We start from the raw sequence: 23,495 nt of genomic DNA on the forward strand, positions 1-23,495 counted from the left end.
CTGTATATAAAGTATTTTCATGCAATGAACTTCTCCAATGTCACAGTATAAATTTTTATTCCTGTCCTATTTTTCTGTTCCAAGTTTTGGCCAATATTCTGATTTGCTTTCTCTAACTGTTTCAGCCTGTTAGTCCCTGTACGTGATGTGGGGCCTGCTTGTTATTAAAACAGGCCCTCAGCTTGGCTGAAACTGAGGGCTGCTGGATTGAGAAGTCTGGGACTACTCTGGATGTCCTGCTTTGCAAGCAGATAAATCTTGTGCTTCCTCAAATCTCTTTGAGAATTAACAATTTTTACTGCTCCTTCCACAATCTGTTTTTTATTTGCACAGAATCTATTTTTATGTGTACAGTAGGATATTTAGTAGAGATACAGGCTGAACATCATTAATCTGAGTGGATGAAAAAGGCTTTGAGAAAGGTATTGCAGCCTAAGAGAAAAATCTGGGTTTTCACGTGTGTATGCTTGAGCCAGACTGGTAATCTTCCTGCTAGGAGGTACAAAGCCTTCAGATACAACCTATGATAAGAAAATAACTTTGTGTTGCAGAGATTTATTCAGTACCTGGCATCTAGAAACACATTGTTCAATCTCAGCAATTTTCTGGACAAAAGTGGATCTCATGGTAAGCTTGCTCATGTCTATAATCTTAACAAGATTCCAAATAAGATGCTATTGTTAATTTGCTCCTTCGTTCATAAGATGCAAATAATATAAAAAAAAGCTTAAGTAGCACATTTTTATAAGTCATTAATGAATACAGGAGCTCAAGTCAACTGCTGAACAACTTCAGAGAAGTGTTTCTCAGTTCCTGCAAAATTTTTACTCAAGAATTGAAACTGTACAACTCCCTTAGAAAATGCTGGTTGAAATCAGGGCTGAGTCAGCTATCTCCTTAACTGTTACAGGAGTTAAGGATGAAATGGATAACTTTCCATTTAGTGTTTTGGTTTTGACTCAGTCTTAAATGGTAATTTGGTTGTATGGGGACACTGCACTCTTTAGGAATTGTCTTTACGGATATTTAATTTGGGGAGGCAGGGGAAAGGCACCAAAAGAACTAGCTGGTTTTGATTTGAGTAGTGAATTTAGAAGGTCTAGACAAAAATTAAGGAGTCTTTCCTCTCTAAAGCTTACAATGTCTGCTTTTCTACTTTGACTCTGAAATTATTAGTGAATTTCCCTGTTGCTTCACTTAACAGAGAAAAAGCTTGTTTCATGGTAGCTCTAGTATAGAGGAGAGGAACCTTGTAATTTGACAGCTGTCAGAATATTTGTAGACTGTATGCAGAAAGCAGGAATGCTATGATAATGGGTAAGAGCGAAGCAATGCCATGTTACTTCCTCTCTCAATGGAGACATGACACCAAAAAGACTTGAGCATCTTTTAGAAATGGTAACACAGGGCGGGAACAAAGCCAAGCAAATATTAAAACTGTGTTTGTCTAAGCAAAACATGCTATACGTGTTCAAAGACACTGGTATTTGGCAACAATGAATTCTGTTAAAGGCATGCTTTTGTGTTCTTTGCCACTTTGTTTAAACTTAAATTGCCATTTCATAGATACTACAACAGTGTGTCATAGATAGTGAAGCATCAGAGTTGGTAGTGTTAAGCTGGAGTTGGCAGAGATACTTAATGTTGAGAGATAAAGGAAAATGCAGTGAATGACTAAGTCAACGGGTGTGGATTTTAACAAAGGTATCAAAAGGGGACTGTACTGAAGAGGAAGATGAGTTGCTTTCTGCACACATTTCTGTAGCTTAGAGGAAGAAACTTTGAAAGAAATACCCGAAGAACAGACTGTAATACTAACTATTCAGAAGTCTTACAGACTTGAAGGTCACTGAAGTTTAAGGCTGCTTGTACAGTATCATGTGCCTTGAAGATCTCTGGTGTAACAGTTCAAAGAAGGCACTAATCTCTGTGAATGCCATCATGGTTCCTTTGTTCTGGTAAACCTAGTTAGGGGAATTTTGAAGGTTAATGTAAGAGTTGGAGAGTCTAAGGTACATAAAATAGTGGGAATGTTTAAGTTCAAATCAGTCTTTATCCTGAAAGTCGGGTACCAGTTAAGTACAAACCTTGTTAAATTGGCATTTTTCCCCATTAATAGAGGGGTAACTAATTTCGCCGTCAAACAATGCCACCACATAACTGTATAGGAACCACTAGCAGGTTTGCCCAGGAACCATGCCTCTGATGCATTGGATGAATCTGTTGGAAGCAGAGGACAGTGGTAGATTGTTTTGGTGCAGCACTACTGCTTTTTCTTCAGAAGCTGGAAGATGTCTTGTGATGCCTGTTCTGTATGTGTGGTTGTCTAGTGCAGCAGAAATCACATAACCTTAGGGCCTGTTGACTGTATGTTATTGTTTACTAAAGAACCTCCAAACAAGCATGAAAATTAAATGTAAAACGTGTAACTGTTTTTTGCAGGTTATGACATGTCCACCTTTATAAGGCGTTATAGTAGATATTTGAATGAAAAAGCATTTTCCTACAGACAAATGGCATTTGACTTTGCAAGAGTGAAGAAGGGGTAAGCAGATTTTGGATGGGTTGCCTTACCCATGAAAATCTTTTTTTGTAGCATTACCCTTAATTTTAGTGTCTCAATGGCTTAGTTCTTACGTTCTTTGTTTAGCCACAATAAACCACAAAAATGATTAGATTTCTTAAGTATTTGTAATAGTTAAAAATTGCATAGAGAGGAGAGGAAAGAGTGTGGTAGTAAGGCAAATACTGAAGACTTCAGGTGCCTCGCAGAACTGGGAGCTTGTAGTGCTAGGTGTTAAATCTGACTCTTATTAGTGCTGCAGCAAGACTGTGTTTAGGATTTGGGGTAGGGAATGCTCTGAAACTATTTTTAAGATGTTTCATTACTCTCCAGACTCTTTGCATAAGAAAGATAATTGATTACAAAGATAAACTGAAGTGAAGTTTTTAGCAGGCAACACAGCAAACAAACTGAACAGAATAAGGTTGTAAACTACTGGTTTTATTTCCCACAAAGACACTGCTTACAAAAAAAAACACCCAAAAAACAAACAAAAAAAAAACACCCAGAAAACAACAAAACCAAAGAAAAGTTAACCCAGCCCAGAGTAGTATGTTGGTATTTATCAGAACATTGTTTTTGATCTGACTCCTCTAACTGGGACTTTAATGGCTCTAGATTCTCTCTGGAAGCACAGATGCCACAGCAAGTGCCATAAAACTCACTGAAGGTGCAGCTTAATTGGCTGCACATTAAAGATACTCCTGCTAATCATGAGTTTTGTACAGGATTGTTCTGGCAGTTCTGGTGTATTCTGCAGCTTGGGATTCTGAGCTATGAATGCAGACATTGCTGCCAGGCTTTCCTCTTCTGCTTCTCAGACTGTTGTGTAGCTGGATGCCATTCCCACAGGGAGACCAAAGTAGTTATCTCTTGAACCCATCTGGATATGAATCATTAAGAAGCTTTTGACATACAGACTAGTAGCTAGTTGGATTGATGTTTCAGGCAGGCCTTGATCTAGCAGTCTGCTGTAGTGTGAGCCTCTTGAAGTTCCTTTTGTCATTTAATACCTTCAAACACTTCATGTTAAATAAACGTAAGTTTGAGTTGCTGGGAATCCTTCTGTTCCTGCCTTGCTCTGTGTTCCTGGAAAGACTTTCTATTCATGTCGTTTATGGTGCTCAAAACAGGGTGCTGCCTCAGACTATAGCATAAAAAAAGTAAAAATGATGGTACACATTCTCTCAAAGAAGATGCTATACCTGTCAGTGGCCAGAATGGGGCAATACGTAATGGTGGTTGTGCAGGTTTGCGATATTCAGAGATAAAAATGGGCATGCATGAAGTCTGCTGTAAGACTATGGGTGGCAATTAAGGAATGCTACACATCCATGACTGCTGCGTGATCCTGTTGGAGTAATGATTGAGGCTTTGAGCACCCTGGTGTAGTGGAGTGTGTCCCTGCCCACAGCAGGGAGGTTGGAACTAGATGATCTTTGAGGTCCTTTCCAACCCTAACCATTCTATGATTCTATGACCCTTCTAACCCTAACCTTTCTATGATAAGGCAGCTCGAAGTCTGTGGAAATGCTATGAAGGAGTAATGGAATTAATTAGTACTCAGAAATATTGAGGAAAGAAGCATTAAGCAAAGATTGCCCTGGTTTAAATTGTCACTGAATTGACATGTGTGTATTGTGGCACTGGGTGCGAGGGGGAGGAAATGACCTACAGAGTTTTTTGTCTTCAGTGATCACAAACATGTCGTTAAAAAGTACTCTTAGTGAGTTGTCATTTGTTATTTGTAACAAACAATGCACAAAGGCTATCAGTTCTTGAAGTACTTTCTGTGACAGTATTTCTGTCAAGTTATTTAAACTCTGTGTTGTCTTTCCATAAAGAGATCAATCTTTTGCATTCATCACTCTAACACAAACCTTTCTTCACCTGCTATCAAGGAGGGTGGCTGGGTGAAGTATTTTTCATGCCAGCTCTCGTGATGATGTGAGAAGCAGGAGAATCAGACAGTGCTCCAAATGTTTGAAGTGGATTATATCTGATTCAAGCTTAAATTTAGACAGCAAATCAGTTTGGGGGAAGGGAGAGGGGAAACACTATGTCTTCTAATCTGTATTCACTCTCGCAGAGCTGATGGTGTAATGAGAACAATGGCTCCTGAAAAGCTGCTGAAGAGTATGCCAATACTACAGGAACAAATCGATGCACTGCTTGAATTCGATGTATGTATTGAAGCTGACCCAGCATTAACACTGGGCAGTAACTTATAAATGCTGCATTGCAATGAATGTACCATGTAGGTAATCCTTTACTGATCATCCTATCACGTGGACCAAAAAAATCCCCTCTTCAGTGTTCTGCTGAGGTAGTGTAGTGAAAGATGACCCTTTCCTATATCTATGAAATGTGCAGATGCACTTTCTTTTTTGGTAGAAAGGGTAGAGGAACAGCATGGGGAATGAGGGACATTGAGGAATGCTGAATTGGAGCTGAGAGTTTCATCTTCTGCATCAGTGAGGGGAAGAAATGGACAAAACAAGGACACTGAATAATCTCTTTTCTGTCTCTTGGCAACCAACTTCTTTTTGGGGGGAGGGAAAAAGCCATTAAATTACTACATGTACATTGTTTGGCTTCCTCAAAACCCTCATCTGGTTTTTCAGCTGTAAACTAAACTGGCTAAACTTTAATCTAGACTGTTCATAGAAATAAGTGTCTACAATTTATTTATAATGTTGTGAATGTTGGTGGGATTTCTTACCTGCCTTAAGGATAAAGACAGGAGTCAATTGTTGTTGTAGGAAGTACAATGTAAGGTCGCAAAGAGATCTTTGAAGGAATTAGTCTTCAAGTCCTTCTGTTCTTGGTGGGTAGAAAGACACACTCCCAGGTGGAAAGCAAGGCCCACTACAGCTTTCAGAGGAAACCCGTAGAAGCATATGTCTCGCTAATGTGTTTTTCATTACTTAAATGGCATTGGAAATGTGATACTAGTCTCAGAAGAGGAGGTATTCTTAGTAAAAACAAAACAAAAAAATCTTTTAATAAAGGAACACTATTTACTGCCAGAGTTAACCTGACAACTGGAGGGGTCTTGACATCATTAACCCAACTGTATTATCTAGTAGACTGTTGAGGTTTTGTTAAACTCTGCTGTGAGCTGACATCTTTTGTCTAGTTTCATTGAAGCTTAATAGCTTCTCTGCCTTCCATCTCTTTGTGATAGGTGAAAGAGTCAAGACTAATATGTTTACTGTTGATGGGGATACTCCTCTGCTATAGTGGATTATTTTTGGAATGGTGAAGAAAGCAGTCCTTGGTCTGCTAACTGAAACCATTGTTTGATTTCTTTGTATGAAAGCTTGTATTCAGTGCTTGATTCTGTCTATAACAACATCAGATATCTGGTGCAAGCTAAAACTTCTGATTGCATTCAGTAAATGTGCTGTAAATAACTGATATTTTATTTGTAGGTTCATCCAAATGAACTGACAAATGGTGTCATAAATGCTGCATTCATGCTTCTATTTAAAGATCTTATCAAACTTTTTGCTTGCTACAATGATGGGGTTATTAACTTACTAGGTAAGTAACCTGGTGTCTATATCTCACATACTATGAGCAAGTGCAAAGCAAGTTTCAGATCTGCTTCAGTTTTTTTTACTTAACTTTCATTAAAACTTAATACATTTTTCTTGACTATTCTTTTCTGAAGTGAGAGAAAAGTTTAAGCCTTAATCTCTTACATTAGTGTTCATCTGAGGCTGGATTGTCATATTGCAAAAATTAAAATTGTGCAGAAGTCTACTAAAAGGCACTGAGCATTTCAGTGCTTAAAGTAATGTACAGTGCTGTGTGAGCTGGCCTAACATGTCCTGCAAGATTAGCAAAGCAACTTTTGCTATTTGATTGTGTTTTTAAGATGCCCAGTTTCTTCTGTTACATATGCTGTGTGGTAGCTTTATATGAAGTAATATTCTTCTGGGTAACATTACTGATCTGTCTGAAAGCATGACTGCCAAAGCTGGATCCCCCCTGAAACCTTGCCTACTGTCAGCCTACAAAGTCTATAGGAGGCTGTGGGCACATTCTGAATCTCAGACAGCTGGGTGTGATCACCAGTGTAAGACACCTTATGCCGTCCCTGCAGAAGGCTTTGTTATGAAGTCTAAACCCAGGAGTTACTGTAAACTACAGGAAACATAACTGACCCTGTAGAAAATGAGCTTCAACTATTAAAGCTTGTGAGGACTTCAGCTGGTCTATAAAGACAGGCAGAAACTCAAGAGTACTTGGCCAGCATGGCTGACCTAAAACTCTGGTTGTGTCTGGAACAGGAAGAAACTGAGAAGTTGCAGAGAGTGAAGAAGCAAAAAGTAAAAAGAAAACAACAACCAAACAAACAGAAAAAACACCCACAAAACCAAACAGCAACAACAAAAAAACCAGCAAAAACACAAAATCAAAAAATGTAAAGCTCAGATGATTTTTTTGTATCCATGTTGCAACACTTCCTGGTGATGTTTCATAAAAGTGAGTCCCAGGTGCTTTGACTGAAACCATAGACATGGGAGGCTTATGGAGCAGATACAAATGTGTTGGGTATAACCATTTGATTGAGATTTAACTGTCCACTGCTAATTAAAGCAAAAGTTCAGGTCGAAATATGTGACAATTGTGCTTGGTAATGGACACAAACCAACTTCAGAGAGCTACTCAAGTGGAAAAAGTGCTCTTCTTTGAAGTAAAGACAGCTTGGGAAAGGACATATATTGATAAATATTTAAGTATCCTTAATTACTGTGAACTTTTAAGTTTGGTAGCTACTTCTTCTGCTTCCTATATATCTTTAAAAACCTGGTTTACGTCACACACAGTGCTATGGCTGCTTGGAGTGTGATGCTCCAGTCTAATTCTGTAGTGGCTCAGCAAGCCCAATTTCTAAATTCTACTAAGGACTAGGAACACTACTAGATTAGTGTCCAAGTAGAAAAATGTTAATAGAGTGTAATATTATTGAAACGTAATTTTCCAGAAAACTAGAGTTGCTGATGAATGCAGACCTAATGTAAGATATCTTAACTGAAATTTGCCAAATTATTTCTCTAGAGAAATTTTTTGAGATGAAAAAGGGACAATGTAAAGATGCTCTTGAAATCTACAAACGATTTCTTACTCGAATGACCAGAGTATCAGAGTTTCTTAAAGTTGCAGAGGTAAGTGACTTCCAGTCTTCTGAAGTCTGGTACTTAAGTATTTTGTGAATTTTTTTAGCACAGATATAAAGTATCAATTGCACTTGCTAAGCATCTGACTCACTGTGTATAAAGTGAGGCAATATAGAAGTTCCTGGATCTGCTTGTTCAGCTCTTCTTGAACTAGTTAAGCCCTGCTTAGGACTTCCACGTGTCTCTACTGTGTAGCCAGCCTCAACTTTCCTGATAACATAACAGGTGACATGACTTCAACTATATCAATATTAATGACAATGCTGTAATAATTGCATGCTTCTAGGACAGGCTTGAACATTAGAGGAAGATCAGCAATTAGGACTAAAAGCATAATAACTTTATAAGTCTGCTTTTTAAGTCTTTGCAGCCAACTACAGGTTAACTGGAATGTGTGATTTTCCTGGGTTTGATCCTTTTTATCATCTTATGTGGGTAATACAGGTATTACATGGTTAATTAACTCTCTTACTGGGCTGTCATTTGTGGTAGTTTGCTCCTTGGCATAAGATGCACGTTTTCCATGTTCCATGCTTCATTATAATGGACAGCAGTAATGACCTGAATAAAAAGTTTGTTTCTCTTCTAATTTTCTGAACTATTTGTGAAGGAGCCTGCTAGACTCATGAATGGCATGTAACATCTGATATGATGTTGGACTTGGGAGTGAAGTACTTTAGACACCTATAGGTGAGCTTTGCGGGACAGGGATTATGGTAACTGTACTTTAGGACTCCTGAGTGCAGTGGAGCTTGTTCTCCTACAAAAGCTAAACCAGCAGGTACAATGAAGAGCCATAGCGAAGCAACAGGACAACTAGTAGATTAAAGACTTAGACCTCATCTTGCTGTGTTTGAAATGTGCGGAGAGAAGGGTGAAACAATGACTTAAGCTTTAGCTTTTTTTAAAGTGATGTCTTCTAGGATTTGCTCACTGGCTGAATTTCAGAGAACTTTTTTAGCATAGTCAGATATCTGGATAGTATATGTTCAGCAGTTCACCAATGCTGTCCTCTGAAACAATAGTGTATGACTGGAAAGACTTGCTTGACTTGCAGTATGGAGTGTTGAACTTTACCTGAGTGGAATCAAACTCCCCCCTCCCTTTTTTTAATGGACATTTCATTTATTAAAAAAAAAAAGACTGCTGCAGGTGGTTGAAGGTAGCTACTGGAAAGATGGGTGTCTATCTGTACTCCGTAGTCTTTAGAAAAAGATAAAGTACATTACAGGTTGAAGAGTGTACTACAGTCCTAGTCAAAATTAGTGCCTGCTACAGTGGAATAAAGCACTTACATTTTACCTCTTTTATATCTGCAGCAAGTTGGAATTGACAAAGGTGATATCCCTGATCTTACACAGGTAAGCTTCTCTTGTAGTCTTTTTAGATCTGTGTAATACTGTAAGTTCTGTAATTAGGAAGCACACCAGGAATGTAAATGCTAGGTAGTATGACTTCCTACCAACATTTTAAAGCCCTCTTAACTTGAAAACAAGAACTACCCAAAGCTATTTTTGCAGACTGATATAACTAAAATATTGTCTTTCACAATGACTTCCAACCTGTAGTTGAAGGATAGACTATTTTGTCTTTCCTTGCTAAAGGACAGATTTTTTGCAGCTTCCAGAACAAGTTCATGTTTGACAACAGATTGCATAGAGATTTTGTTGTGACTTGCTTCATAATATCTCCCTGGCACAGTCTTAGTCCAGAGATGAAATTCACAGCAGCACTTTGTACTGGAGTAGCACCGTCTTGATCTAGGTACAATGAGCTTGAAGTTTAAATGCAGAAGTCACGATTTGATTGCTGAACTTCTCTGTCAGTATGCACCGAAACTTTTAACATCAAAATTCACTTATGCTGTAGCTGCTTAAATTCTGTTGTGCTTGTCCATTTTCAATATCAGTTGCAAACTGGATTGGGTGCCTGACTTTGTGTTTAATGTGAAAAGGATATTGGATCCATGCTGGAAAGTTCACTTGTGGCAGTTTCGATGCCAGTAAAATTGGAACAGAAGAGCAGCCCAAACCACTTAACAGTTGTAAATCCTAAGTATTCATAACCTATGAATGTGTCATTTTTGAAAGTCTCTTGAAAGTCTAGTTTAAATTGTCATCAGAATAGTGGTTCTCTTAGTTAAAAAAAGCCAGTTAAAAATTCTGAAAGTGAGGCATGATGTGAAGGTGGAGAGTTCTAATCTTTATGGGTTTCAGATGCTACGGACAGGGCAATAAAGTCTGGCCACTCTGTCAGCAGAGGAAAGCTTAGACTTCTAGCAGCGTGTGGAATACCAAACCCAATTCTGATATAGCTGCAGTAGTATTCACCTAACTCTGTACCTCAGGGGCTCTTCTTTAACAAGGTCCAGTCAGTCACGAACTGAGTTCCTTGAACCAGAAGAACTCATTGTAAGCTCAGTTAATGAAATATGCTTTATACGTTCCTTTAGCACTTTTTAACCGCTTGTGTTGCGTCAGCCTGCTGGAAAGGCTGTGTGCTGGGACTGTGCAAGCCCTGTTCTGCGTCATCAGTCAGTGCTGCACTTGCTCAGTGACACCTTAGTTACCACTACCAGAGGGTCCCTTTCATCTCATAAGTCGATGCTTTAAAATAGAATGGAATAGTTCAATTGGAAGGGACTTAACGACAATCATCTAGTCCAACTGCCTGACCACTTCAGTGATCTCAAATAGTCCCTCGTAGCTGTATTTTCCCAAAGGTTACTTGGGACTTACTCCCTAAGGCTCATCTGCAACATGCTGTAGATAGTATGTAAGACCTAGGCAGTGTATTTCAGTGAGAAATAAATAAAAGGTGAATAATAAAACTGATTTTCAGCTAATAAGTAATATTTAATTGTATATAATATCAATGGTATACCTACATTCCTAAAGCAAGCCATGGCAATAGTCAGTAGTATTCCACAAGAAGTTGGTTATGTTGATGCTTGGTGTGTGTACATACTCTGTAAATTGAAAAAAGTGTTCACAGTACTGAAATAGAAGGTGATAGCTGTCATCTTTGGACTTTCTAGTTTGGCTGCAAGGTTTTGGAAGCTGAGGAGGCGTCTTGGCAGCTAAAGAGCTTGTCTCATTTTTATTCATTAGTAATTTTTAAAGTATGGTAGTTTTTCCACAAGTATCTAGTGGTTCTAAGGTTTCACTATGATGCGGACCAATAGATTAATCTAACTTTGAAACAGTATCTAGAAGAAATTAAGCAATATTCAGAGTTGCAAATTGGATATCAGACAATATTTAATTTTCAAAGTGTTGCATCTGGGTATAGAAAATTCTCTGAAGCTTCTGCTGTGAATTCTGTTTACTAGATGGGTCTTATATTAGCTTGTTGGCTTTTAAGAAACTTATGAATAATATATTGGAAAGCTAGTTAAAGTATCTAGAGCTGTAATTGCAAAGAGGAAATACTAACGGAGATTTTTTTTAAAATAGCTTTTTGCTTACATATTTAAGTAAGCACAACTTGTATATAGACTTTTTGAATACATAGAAGTCTGAATCTGGTTTTTTTTTGGTGAATGAGAGCCTTTGCTCGTGATTTTCTTGCTACTGGAGAATTCTTGTAACTAAGTCAGTTGTGTTTAACCAAATTCTTTCCTGTGCTCAAATAGTTGAAAAAATAATAAATATGCCTATAAAATAGCAGTAATGGTTAAGATGTTTCTGCATTGCTTAAGTAGGTGGGACATATTTAAAGTTGAGCCATCATTTAAGGATTTTTTTGCCATTTTGAATTTCTGTGTATGTTAAGTTACCTTATTGCTGAGTTTTAGTGCCAAAATTAATATGCAGACATTATAAGTACGCTTAGCTGTGCATTGGTGCTAGTGGGTACTAAGCATCCTGAAACATCTAATTTAACCAGCCAGCTGGTTTTCAGCATACCATGCATAGGAGTAGTGGATAGTCTGTTTCCAAGCATCACAAACTGACTTTTTGATACATATGTATACCCTGAAATTAAAGACATTATTTATGAAAAACACCATAGGTTTTGCTGTCAGGAATTGTGGTTGATCTGAAAGAGACTGATAAAGAGAATTCCCCGTTTAAAGACTATACCGTTGATGAACCGGTAATCTTGGTGAAATACTTGACTCTTATATGCTACTGTATCTCTCAACGGTTTCCTCCTTGCTTGTTGATCTTGTAGGAGTCTACTTATTTGAACGCTATTTTTATACTGGAGTATCTAACCACACTGTCACTTGCTTTTACCACTACTTTTCCTATCTACCATTGTAACAGCAAGTGCATGCCTGGGGCTATTGCATGACCACAAAAAGGTTAAAGTAAAACCCAGGATCAAGGAGACTTGAAGAAGCTTAGCTTTGGTAGATGTCTAAAATAGTAGTCCTTCCTAATTTTGGGTTGGCTGCTGGGCTCGGTAACCTGTGCCTGGCCACCGTTTTGAGAAGACACAGCTATAAGGCTTTGTGATGTTGGGAGTCTGGAACCAAAGGTAACTACTTTTGGGTAACTGCTAAGGACTTTTAGTTTGTTTTGTTTAGACTGCAAATATTACCTAACACTCTGATCATGAGAGAGGTGTTGGACATCTGACTAAAACCAAAACTGAAAGGATGACCTTCAACCTATTACTCATAAAATTAACCCTGTGGATGCCTGTGCTGTTGTCAATGTTTAATGCTGACTCAAAGCATGATCAGCAGCACGTCCTGCATTTAGGCTTCAGGTGCTGTTTAGTAGAGGTAAATGTTTTCTCTCTGCAAATTTGGAAACAGTATTATCTTTCAAAACCTGTCTTTGAATACTTCTAGCATGGAAATCCACTTCTTTCCCAGTGGTGTAAATAAAATAACAGCATGAGTGTGCGCATGGTGGAGTTCAGGGAAGCCGGTGCTGGATGTCAAGTGTCATTAGGTTAATGCAATGTATTTATAAGTGTATCTTTCTCTTTGCTTTGAAGGCTCCTAGCAGTCTCATGGAGACCCTTGAGCAACATCTAAACTCACTGGAAGGAAAAAAACCTGGCAACAAGTAGGTGTATATGTTGTACCATGTATCTAGGCAAAAACAGTAACAATGTGAGGCTAGCCAATATTTAGGTTTGACTACCCCCATCTCCTTTTGCTAAATTTGCCATTTAGCTCAAAAATAAACTGTGATAAAACTAGGCTTTTCCTTTCCCTTAAAGTCATCTTAATGGCAACTTTTCTTTTTTTAATTGAGGGGTGAGGGGAAATGACACACCGAACAACTAGACACTTTGGAAAATGAAGTAGAATTAACTGTGGAAAATTCCTAGAAGGAACAGTTTTTCCTTGCTACTAAAGCTTTTATGATCAAAATTGAATTGTTTTCTAATGGCTTTGCATCTTCTTGCTAGCTACTTGTCATTGCTAAGTCTAGGAAGGATTAAGCTAAACCTGTGTTTTCTCTTTTACTGTTTCTTTCCTTGCGATTTAGCGAAGGGTAAGTACATATCTTTACATATCACTTGCATGTAGACATAGTTATGTTTATTTTTAAGATGGCTTGAACAATTAGATATCATCTTTAAATTGCGCCTAAACTATTGCTTGCTTTTGTATATAGTCATTACGTTATTTTTAGTCATTTCTGTCTTAGCTCCAGATCTTCTAATCAATTTTACAGCTCCTAGGGCTTATCCAATTCATCTATGGGATGGATGCTAATTCAGTACTAGTGCAGTTTCAACTTAAACTCCTCCTTTCACCTCTCAGATCAAAGCAGCTTTGAAAATATATAGTTGTATTCTCGTACCTCATAATAATGAAAGTAAACAAATGCACTGATGTATATTTTAACTTATGATTAAGGCTCTGTCAGTTAGTATTAGTGGGATTATCTTGCATGTGGGAGAACTTTCAGCTTGGACTTTCCAACTAACTGTTTCCATACTTCTGATATCACTATTTTAAAGTAACTCTGACTTTCTGTAAAAGAACAGTAGACTTTGAAAATTTGCTGACATCTTTGGAAGACTTACGTTAAATAGCGTCTTCCATGTTGGTCTTATTGTGCTGCTGTTGCATGATTTTGTAATATATATATCTTGCCCCAATAACTTTTCTACTGGCTCCTGTAGGCCTTAATGCAAGACACTTGCATGTGTCTCTGCCTTTCCTCCATTTAGTAGAGCGTATTTAAAAGGCAGAATAATCCTGTGATGCCAATTAGCTTAAAAGATTGATTTAAACTTTGAAGTAACAATTTGCATTCCTTGTCTAAAGAGACACGTGAAAGTTTGAGAAATAGGGAGCGCATGCAATAGTAGAGATCTTCAGAAAGCTGTCATGCTTAGCTTTTCATCTTTTTGCATGAGTTTTGGTGACCAGAAACAGTTTCCAGAAGTATACTTAACTGAACCTCCCCACATCTCCTTTTTTTTTTTTCTTCCTGTAGATCTGGGGCTCCTTCTCCTCTGAGCAAGGTAAATACTGTCAGTTGCTGTACTAGTGAATTCTTGTTCAGGTGATATGCTTTAGAACATGTTAAGGGCATAAGGAGTTAAATTTTCGTCTCCTAATCTGCTTTTTAGACTTCACCACCTAGGCCCTACCTAAGTGGCAAAGTTGCATCTTTTAACAACCTTGTAAATAATGGCCCCATAAAAACACTTTGCTTCCCTGAAGGGCCAGTGCAGGATTTGATGGTCACGCTTTGTGAAAACATAAGATACCCATAGCTTTGTCTCAACTATTTTTTCTTAATCCTCATGACAGTGAGAAACTTACTGTGTACTGTTTCTCCTCCAAATTCTTCACTCCATTTGCAGCTTTTTAGGAGGAAGTGATGACTCTTTCAAAACCATATTTTTGTGAAAAGCCAAGAAGAAAACTTTCATCTGATGTACCTAATTTCAGAATTGACCTTTATTACTGAGACTACTCACCTTAATTTAAAGCAAGAGTTGCCAGTGAAAACGTCTTGGTTCGAGTGTCAGATAAACTAGTGAGCTTCATGGTGTTAGTAATAGTAGTTCCTGGTATCCCTGAAGCATTGCCAGGTACATAGTTCTGTGTCTGGTAAGAAGAATGGTACAGAAAAAAACTCAATGAAGACCTCTGAATCTGAGGGAGACAGTTTAATGGTTGATGCTAGTGAAAGCCCTTTAAAAAAGAAAAAAAACCACAAACCAACCAAACAAAAAAACCCAGTAAGAAAAAACTCTCTTGTCTGATACTGTAGCAGTTGGTGAGAACTACATGATGGCTCAGAAAGTGTTCTTACAACTTTAAGTAACCCCTTCTTTCTCAATTTACATGGAGAGTTTGGACTGCTGTAGTCTCAAACTTTAGTAAGCTTGAGAAGAATTTGGCAAGCTTATATCCATCTCCTGCTAGAGTTGTGACGATGGGACTGCAGTAGCTGAACTCAGAAGAAAATTGTTTCAAATTTGCCATTCTTTTTCTTTCTTGGAAGTGGTCAGAATGGCAAACAGTACTAAACATAGGACTTGGTTTTATTCGTTAGGAAAAGGATCTCTCTAGCATGTGAGCTGCTGTAACAAAGCTCGTAGTATGTTTTAGAATTAAATTGACACTCCTCAAGGTAACTTGAGTCTTCAAGTGCACGGAAGAGTTGAGTATACTCCCCTGAGTGTCTGTCCTTGCCATCTTTATCCAGAATTGGGGGAGCTAGTGAAGCAAAATCATAGGCTGAGCTGTCTTTTATATTTTCCTAAGGACTTAACCATTAGCACTGTTGATGGCTTTTTAAACTCTCTTTAGTCTGAAGGTTTACATACATACCTTTAACTTAGTTTCTAGCCATTTCTCTTCTCCTATCATTCCTATGGTTAGAGTACTAAGGTTCTGTTGTGGATGAACAGATATTTCATGCTGTGGATAAAATTGTCTGACAGATGTAGAAACAAAGCCACAAAAATACTTGATTCCTTCCATCTTTAGGATGGTCTTTAAAACTGAGAGGAAGTTTGGGGAGCAAACTATTTTCTTGGAACTCGCTGAAAATCCTTTGACTGTTAGTCACCCTAATTGGGATTTTAAAAGGCAGGTAAGGCAACCTCAGATCACGAATCTCTGAGTTAGTTGCCTAGACCTTGAGCGAGTCTTGAACCCAAGGGACTAAAGCTCTTATCAGGGTTGTCACTGGTGTCTGTGTGCATTCAGAGCACCTGCAATAGGCATTTCCTCTTGAGCCAGGCATCACTAGGTGGAGTCACCCTAGAGTTTCTCAACTCAGCCACCCTCTGAAAACAACCTGGTCTTGAAACTCTCTCAAAGAGGGGAACAGCTCACAGTAAGAAGACCTGATGACAAAAGTGGATTTGTAAAGTATGTGAATCTGTGCACGAGTTGTTTGTGGAGAAATGCTGGTATATTGAATTTACATCTAAAATATTTCTCCAGTCTTCTCCAGCCACGACTGTTACATCTCCTAGTTCTACTCCAGCAAAAACTATTGATACATCTCCGCCAGTTGATCTTTTTGCAACTTCATCTACAGCTGCTCCAGTCAGGTAAGTTAAAAAACATATTTAAGTTACTGAGCTTGATGTAGTTGCCAAAGTCATGCTTATAAGAGGAAGCTTGCCTACAAGATTTTGCTTACTTTATAGGTAGTATACATCAGTATTGAATGGGCTACGTTATTCTACCGTATAGATGACAAATAAGATCTAACAAAAAAATAATAAATAATAATTGTGACTACTCTGATTTGCTTTGATTATAGTAGTGATGTTGTACCATTCCCAGCATAAACTTCTAATTGAAGAGACTGAAGTAATGTGCAAATCGAAAGTAGTCTTTGACCTTCAGTATTCTGTTTCTAAAACTGCTGAATTAAGATTACTTTTTCCTTGCTGTTCAAATTAGTGAAGTACGAAAGCAATGAACTTCCTAAAGTTAAAGTAAAAAATAAACATTGAAGTTTGACTAGTGAGAACTTCTAAACCTTGCTTTCAAGTCTGTAATGAGCAGAAAGAACTTCAGGCATGTGAAAGCTCTATGCTTGAACCAAAAGTCTGAAGATGTGACTAACTTCATTAAACATCAGATGAAGTGCTTCATTGAAGAAAGAGCTTTTAATTGTTTATTTCAATGTTCTAAATGAACAAGACCTTGTTTCCTAAGCAAATGTCTGAAGCCATAAAAGTTTTACTAGCTCTTTTCTATCTAATGCCTATTTATTGCCTGGAAATGCAGGTTTCTTGCTTTCTGACATGGCACAATGAAGCGTTGAAGTAGAATGGAGCTGTTTTCAATCACAGCAGTTATTTACTGTTTTTAGGAACCACCTGGGATTTTTTTTGTTGGCGTTTTTTGATTGGTGTTTTTTTTACAGTTATCAAAATTTAGTAATGACTCATAGATCTGTTATTGTCATTATCAAGTAATGGAAGTAAGTTAAGGTCCCATCCTGAGATATATTCTTGACACTTAACTGTAGTACAGTTATGGCCACTGCTCTGATCTTAAGGCCTGAAAAATTTGTGTCTCTCAATGGTTCCATTAATCATCCAAACTAAGGATAATTCCTACAGTTCAGTCATGATTTTTGAACTTGAATGAAATAGAGAAATTACTCCAATATTAAATATCTCTCTCTCTTTCCTTGGCAGCTCTTCCAAACCATCCAGTGATCTTCTGGATCTTCAGCCAGATTTTGCCGCTACTGGGCAGGCAGCTCCAGCAGCTGCTGCTGGAGCAACTTCATGGGGAGGTAGAGAAACCTCATTATCAGCATCTCTTCTTGCAGTCTCCATCTTCTTGTCTGGCTAAAGTGAAACCTGGCGCTCTCTGCTAGCACAAGATGTTCCCAGCTCACTCCCAGGCTTCTGCTGACCTGGCAATCAGGCATTCCTTCGCTGCACAAGGCTACTCCTTTTTCCAGGGATATGCATAATAGTATAAGCTGCTTATCAGGGCCTGACTGCAAAGCTGGGGAGAGCCAGGATTATGTGACTAAAAGTGAGCAAGAAGAAGATGGCTGAAGGTGAACAGGTAGCATAGGCACTTCAAAAGAGAAGAGCTAGAACTTGTCATGTGCTTATTGGCAAGGTGAGGGCAGAAATCATCTCTTCTGTTCATAGAGCAAAGCCTACAGATCAGTAGGGGAAGGATCAAAAACATCTTTAAACCAAAAATGCATCTAAAGCTGATGGTGGCAAACTAGTTCTACTGCAAGTGTGACATACCTCTGACAAGCCTTGACATATTTTATTAGAATCTTCTGTATCTGCTTAGAATAATAGTATGGAAATGGAAGTAGTGGGCTAACTGCTTTCAAATAGTCGCACCTAAGCACCTCTCTGAAACCTGAGCTCTGTGGTGGGCTGAGCCTGTTGCTCCAAGCAGCACTAGCAGCTGGTGATCTGAAGAGGACCGCAATAAATGCAGGCGATGTTCACTCCTGTCCTGTGAAGACAAGGAATTAGGCCAGTCAATGTGATATAACTTATATAGTTGTAAACCCACTGTGGTATGATCTTGAGAGCTCTACTTGTGTGGCAGCTTGATGAACCCATCCAGCCCTCTCACGGCAGGAATGCTACACTAAGTCATGCTGACTGCCATGATTGCTAATGCTGGGTACTAGTGGCTTCTGCATTCCCTATTTCTGTTCTTAGCTTTAGTTCATTAAAGGTGACGTTGCATCTCAGCCACTTCGTTATGAGACAATAGCTGTGGCTGTCATGTAGACCATGTTTTGCATATTGATATTTATTCTGTTGAATGGAATACTTTTTTTTCCAGAAGTGTCAGTTTTATTAACTGAAATGTAATCTTATCTAGAAAGCAAGACCAAACAGTCATCTATTCTAGGATGCCTGGGACTCATTCTGCAATTTTTATTGCATTCTATTTGTCTTGCACTGTCATTGTCAAGTACTGGAACACAAGATTTTGAGATGTTCAGAGCTCAGGCCTCTCAAGGAACTTTTTTAAGCAGTTACTTGTTCATGCAGAGTAAATAGCTGTCAATACTGTAAAATGTTGATTAGCATTGGAATTGAAAACTGATTTATTTGGTTTTTTGCTTTGCTCTTTTGGACAATTCACCTGTAGTTTGGAACTTAGGTGTTTTTGTTCTTCTGAATTACTGAAAATTTTAAAACTGACTAGTAATGCACCTAGTCCTCTTAGTCCACAATGGAAACGGACAACTAACTTTTTTTCCTTTGACCAGGATTATTGACAACCTAATCGCGTATACTTCGGTCTTAGCTTTCAGAATAGCATTTTGGTAACTTAGTAAGCTTCAAGTTTTTCTGCTTTATTGCTGACAGGAATCTGGATATGATGACTTGTTACCATACTGGATTTTTTTTTTTTTTTTTTTTTTTTTTACTTTTTTAAACTCTTCAGTAATTGCCAAACACCATGTCAGACATGTATAAATTGAGACATGGAATGGCTTTGTTGTGAAAATACTGAAATTTCCATTAATGTTTCATCTGGCGATGAGGAAGCCTTTGAATGTATGTTAAGGATTGTTTTGTGGTTTTTTTTTTAGTTTACTTATTTAAACTAAATCTGTGGGATGAAGCTGGTAGTCATTATAAATTGTATGGTCTTGTAGGTACTACAGAGCCTTCTAATTAGTGCAGGTGAGGCCACATCAGGAATACCACATGCAGTTCTGGGTTCTACTGTTTAAAGGAGAGGGAGTTGGCAGAGGGCTGCCAGGACCCCAGATATCTAGAGCACATCTCTGTGGAGAGAGATTGAGGGAGCTGGGCCTCTGTAATCTGGCAAAGAGGAGGCTAAAATGGACTCTTAATAATGGGCTGCAACCACCTGAAGGGAGTTAGAGCAGAGCCAAAATTTTCTTAGAAATGATAGTTGGCTATAATGAAGGGTAATAACAACAGATTGCAGCTTCAGAGGTAGATCGGACATGAGGAGAAAATTATTTCACTTGGAGGGTAAGGCATTACTGGAACAGATCCCTGATTTGAGCTAGTGGACTCTCCATTCCTGGAGATTTTTCAAGACCTGACAAGACAAAGCCATGACTGCCCTGATCTGGTGTTGGGTGTAGTGTTGTTCTGAGCAGGAGGCTGGACAAGATGACCTTCTTTCCATCCAGGACTTTTGGAAGGATGTGTAACAGTACCTCCATGCTACTTGAGTGTCTTCCTCATCTGCAAAACTCTTCTGGCCCACAGCAAGTTAACGTGGGAACTCATGAGAAAGTAGTAGTAGAGGGAGGACACTGGAAGAATTGCTGTGGTTCAGAATAGTTAGGAAAACATGAATATCAAATGCTTCAAGATGCAGCATCAAACTGGCACTGTAAATGTCACATAAACCTCAGGAATACATCACCAACAAATGATCCTGCTTTCTCAATCTCACTGGGAGTGTAGATTTTATATATTCTGGCGTATGCTGTATATTCGATGTAGTACACTATATTTAGTAGTATATACAGTAGACTGTATATTTTGTTGTATACCTGGTATATTTCTGAATACAACATAAGTTATCTGGCAAATGAACTATAACTTGTGAAAATCTACACTTCTGTGCTAACAGAGATGATCAAGGTAAAGTAATAAGTTGCCTGCAGCATACCGCAAGGTGAATCGATAGGCATTTGGCAGGCACACTAGACTGTAGTATTACAAAAAATACAGGTCAAATTCTGCACCCTCACAAGGTCTGACTCTCAGATATAAAAGCAAATTCACTTGAATTTCTGCTCTGAGCTACCTTCCAGCATGCCTTAGAACATGGATTTGCTGTTGATATTGTTACTTAATATTACTATGCAATAAAGCATTGGTTTTAATCCTTCCCATATTAAGAGTAAGTGTACATTGCCATGCTGGATAATTGTAATTTCACTGTATTGTGATCTATAACATAACTAGATAACAAAAATACATTGAAGAATAAGCTAATAGAAGGTAAAAGTTTCTCAACAGTTGTTTATTTCAAGCCTAGCTGTGAGACATCCACCTGGTGTGTGGTAATGAGATACCAGAGTGCTGCATTTTTAATATACTGTTACGCTCTTTCAGAATGGTATTTTGACTTACCTCAGCTTGTGCAGTCAGTCTCAAGTAGAGCTCTCCCAAGGAACCAATTATGAAAATAGCTACATGTGTTTCCTTGGTGCCTTTTCAACAAGTGTTGTAAAATAAAGACAAACTTGTGAAGATTAAGGTGTGCTTGCTCAAAGTGTTTTGCTTCATGCATACTGACCTGCAGTAAAGCATCTGGACTCTGTGCTTGCTGTTCAGTGTGGATCAGATGAACCCATGACCCTGTTACGTGTACAGTGAGTCTAGGAGCAACATGGAGCTACTGGTTAGTAAATAGAAAACTGTTGAGCTCAGACCGTTCTAACTGCAGTATAAAAATGTAATAGGCCAGACTGGTTAGTTTTCTTAGGTTTTTGTAGCTTATAGTTGTTTTTTTTGTGTAGGCAAAGCTTCCTCTGTCTTTGAGCTCAGTCTGACTGATCTCTGAGAACATCAAGTTGTAGGAAAGTCTGTCATTAAAGATGCTTCACTGACTTCCAAAAGCAGTTGACTAAGGAACCGAAGTTGGAACAGAGCCAACCTGCTTATGCTGTCAGTCATTCATACTCCTCATAGCAAGAGTTAAGAGGTGGTTGTTTCTGCATAGTGTGCTTGCTCTATCACAAACACAGGAAAAGCTTTCAAAGAGGAGCTGCTGTTTTTTTTTCTTTTCTTTGTATATGTGCTAAACAGTTGCCTTAAGTACAGGAACCACAGCCTGTCTGCCTCTCAGAATATACTTGGGGCAGTAGGGATGCCATATATTGTATCCTAAAGTAGCTTAACGCTATTTGCAAGCTGCTTTCTGCTGGAGTACCCTGGCTTTAGTGCCAGTTTTGTGAAGTGTTCTAAGGCTAATGGGTGGATCACAACAGCTCACTTTGGCAGAACAGTAAGCTGAATTCTGTCTCTTTTAATGACTGTAATGTTGATTTTTTTTTGACTGCTTTCTGCCTACTTTGGTCTAGAAAATACTTGCAACTAAGCAGAATTATTTTGAGATTCTCTTTGGTATCTGAGTATGTTCTTCTAATAACTCACTGATTTAAATAAGCTTCAACTATGCCTGTTGACTGTACTTACATGTGAGCACTGAAGTTCCTTGGGGCTCATTCTTCCCATGTATGTTTTTGCTTGGTGAAAGTCTTGAATCTGTGTGCTGTTAGGCCTGGGAACTGCATTTAAAATTTTCAGTATTCTTGAGGGGAGTTAGCTGTTCATAAACTTCAAAGAAATCTGCCTACTTCTGGTGTTGTTCTCACAGTACTAAGTCAAATGCAAGAGAGAATTAGTATAGTGGTGAATTGAACTTCTTTAGAAGCGGTTCTTGGCTTGACCCTGAGGTAGTGAAAGATAGCAGACCTTCCTGTCAACCTTACAGTGCGCTACTTGGTCCTCTCTGTTGCAGTTTAAGAAAAGAAAAGAAAACCAGCTGTGTAAAACAGAAGTAGTAAATACTACCAGTGTTTAAACATCTTGCTGATTAGATATTAAGGAATTTATCAAATATGTGAAACTTATGCACGGGTTCTGATTTGAATTGAACTGTTAAACAGAATGAGCTTTATCATGTAACAATAACTTCTTGAATGTTGGAAAATCAAGTGCAGAAATTATGTTTAACCCGAATATAACTTGGAGAATGAATTTACGGCTAATGAACGTCTTCAATCTAGCAGTTCTACTAATTGGTCTGTTTCTTTATTCTGCTGTCATTTTAATGGACAATCACTAGACCTCTTGGGAGAGGGTGAGTAATATTTTTGATTTGTAAGACTTGAATGTTAAGACTTCTTATTAAAAGCTCTGGAGTTGAGTGTTTGTGGTCTCTCTCCCTCTTTCTCCTTACTTTTCCTGTTTGATCTTTGTTATATGGTTGCATATAGATAATCTGGCTGCACTTTCCGGTGTTACCTCTGAGCCACAGATTTCAGATCCGTTTGCCCCAGAGCCTAGTGCAACTACTGCTGCAACTACAGATACTACAACTACTTCAGCTGCTGCCACTACAACTACAACTATTACTGCTGCCACTGCTGAAGTGGATCTCTTTGGAGGTTAGTTTGGTTGCTCTAGTGCTCTACACCAGGTAATAAGGTAGATGAAGCAGTATTGAGTTCATCTATTGTAACAAGGCCTCTAATTTAACTAACTATACCAGAAGTGTCTATGTTGGATGCTAGATGGAACAGGAAATGTAAACTGTCCAACTACCTCTTTGTTTGCTGTGCTTTTAGCTAATAGACTCTTCTGCATATATATGAAAATGGAAAACGGTATGCACTTAAGACTGACTTACCTTATGGTTGAACAGCTAAGAGCATTAGTTTTCAGGTCTGCACTGGGGTAAGTAGGTATTCTTTCCACGTTATTCAATAACTATGCACTATACTACAATTTCTGGAAAAAGTTGTGCTTTCACAGTTATCGCACTGGAGAGGATGGACGTGGTAGATTCCTGCCCCTTCATTCTGTGTCACGGTTGAGCTGTGTTGTGTTTCTTCTGGATCTTTCCTGTAAATATAGTATTGAGCCAGCTGAAATTACTGTATTTCAGCATTCTTGAGTCTGGGTTTTATTTTGCATAGCATTAACAGTAAAATAAAGTGACAATGAACTTGTACTGAATGCCAATTATACAGCTAAAGTATAGGAGACATATTGTAGTTTAATTATGCTCTTTCAGTCTCTACTGTTAGCTGCTTACCTCTTGAGTAGGGATAAAGTTCCCCCTG

General features: G+C 38.4%; 1 protein-coding gene across 27 annotated transcripts in view; it reads left to right on the plus strand.

Annotated features, from left to right (window-relative positions):
- SNAP91 (synaptosome associated protein 91) overlaps positions 1-23,495 on the plus strand; it is a 65,716-nt gene that overhangs the window by 19,688 nt on the left and 22,533 nt on the right. For 13 of the 27 annotated variants that reach the window (XM_086608231.1, XM_086608222.1, XM_086608223.1 and 10 more), the window contains exons 3-14: positions 552-627; positions 2,443-2,545; positions 4,653-4,746; positions 5,998-6,109; positions 7,634-7,740; positions 9,072-9,113; positions 12,706-12,776; positions 14,166-14,193; positions 16,136-16,245; positions 17,350-17,450; positions 22,496-22,510; positions 22,647-22,817. In XM_086608231.1, coding sequence (XP_086464357.1) covers positions 552-627; positions 2,443-2,545; positions 4,653-4,746; positions 5,998-6,109; positions 7,634-7,740; positions 9,072-9,113; positions 12,706-12,776; positions 14,166-14,193; positions 16,136-16,245; positions 17,350-17,450; positions 22,496-22,510; positions 22,647-22,817 — 1,030 coding nt within the window. Of the gene's footprint in view, positions 1-551; positions 628-2,442; positions 2,546-4,652; positions 4,747-5,997; positions 6,110-7,633; positions 7,741-9,071; positions 9,114-12,705; positions 12,777-13,205; positions 13,212-14,165; positions 14,194-16,135; positions 16,246-17,349; positions 17,451-22,495; positions 22,511-22,646; positions 22,818-23,495 lie in introns of all 27 variants that reach the window. The other 14 variants (XM_086608230.1, XM_086608232.1, XM_086608236.1 and 11 more) reach the window with 6 other exon arrangements.

The sequence above is a fragment of the Tauraco erythrolophus genome, chromosome 2, assembly GCF_009769465.1.
Source record: "Tauraco erythrolophus isolate bTauEry1 chromosome 2, bTauEry1.pri, whole genome shotgun sequence".
NCBI lineage: Eukaryota > Metazoa > Chordata > Aves > Musophagiformes > Musophagidae > Tauraco > Tauraco erythrolophus.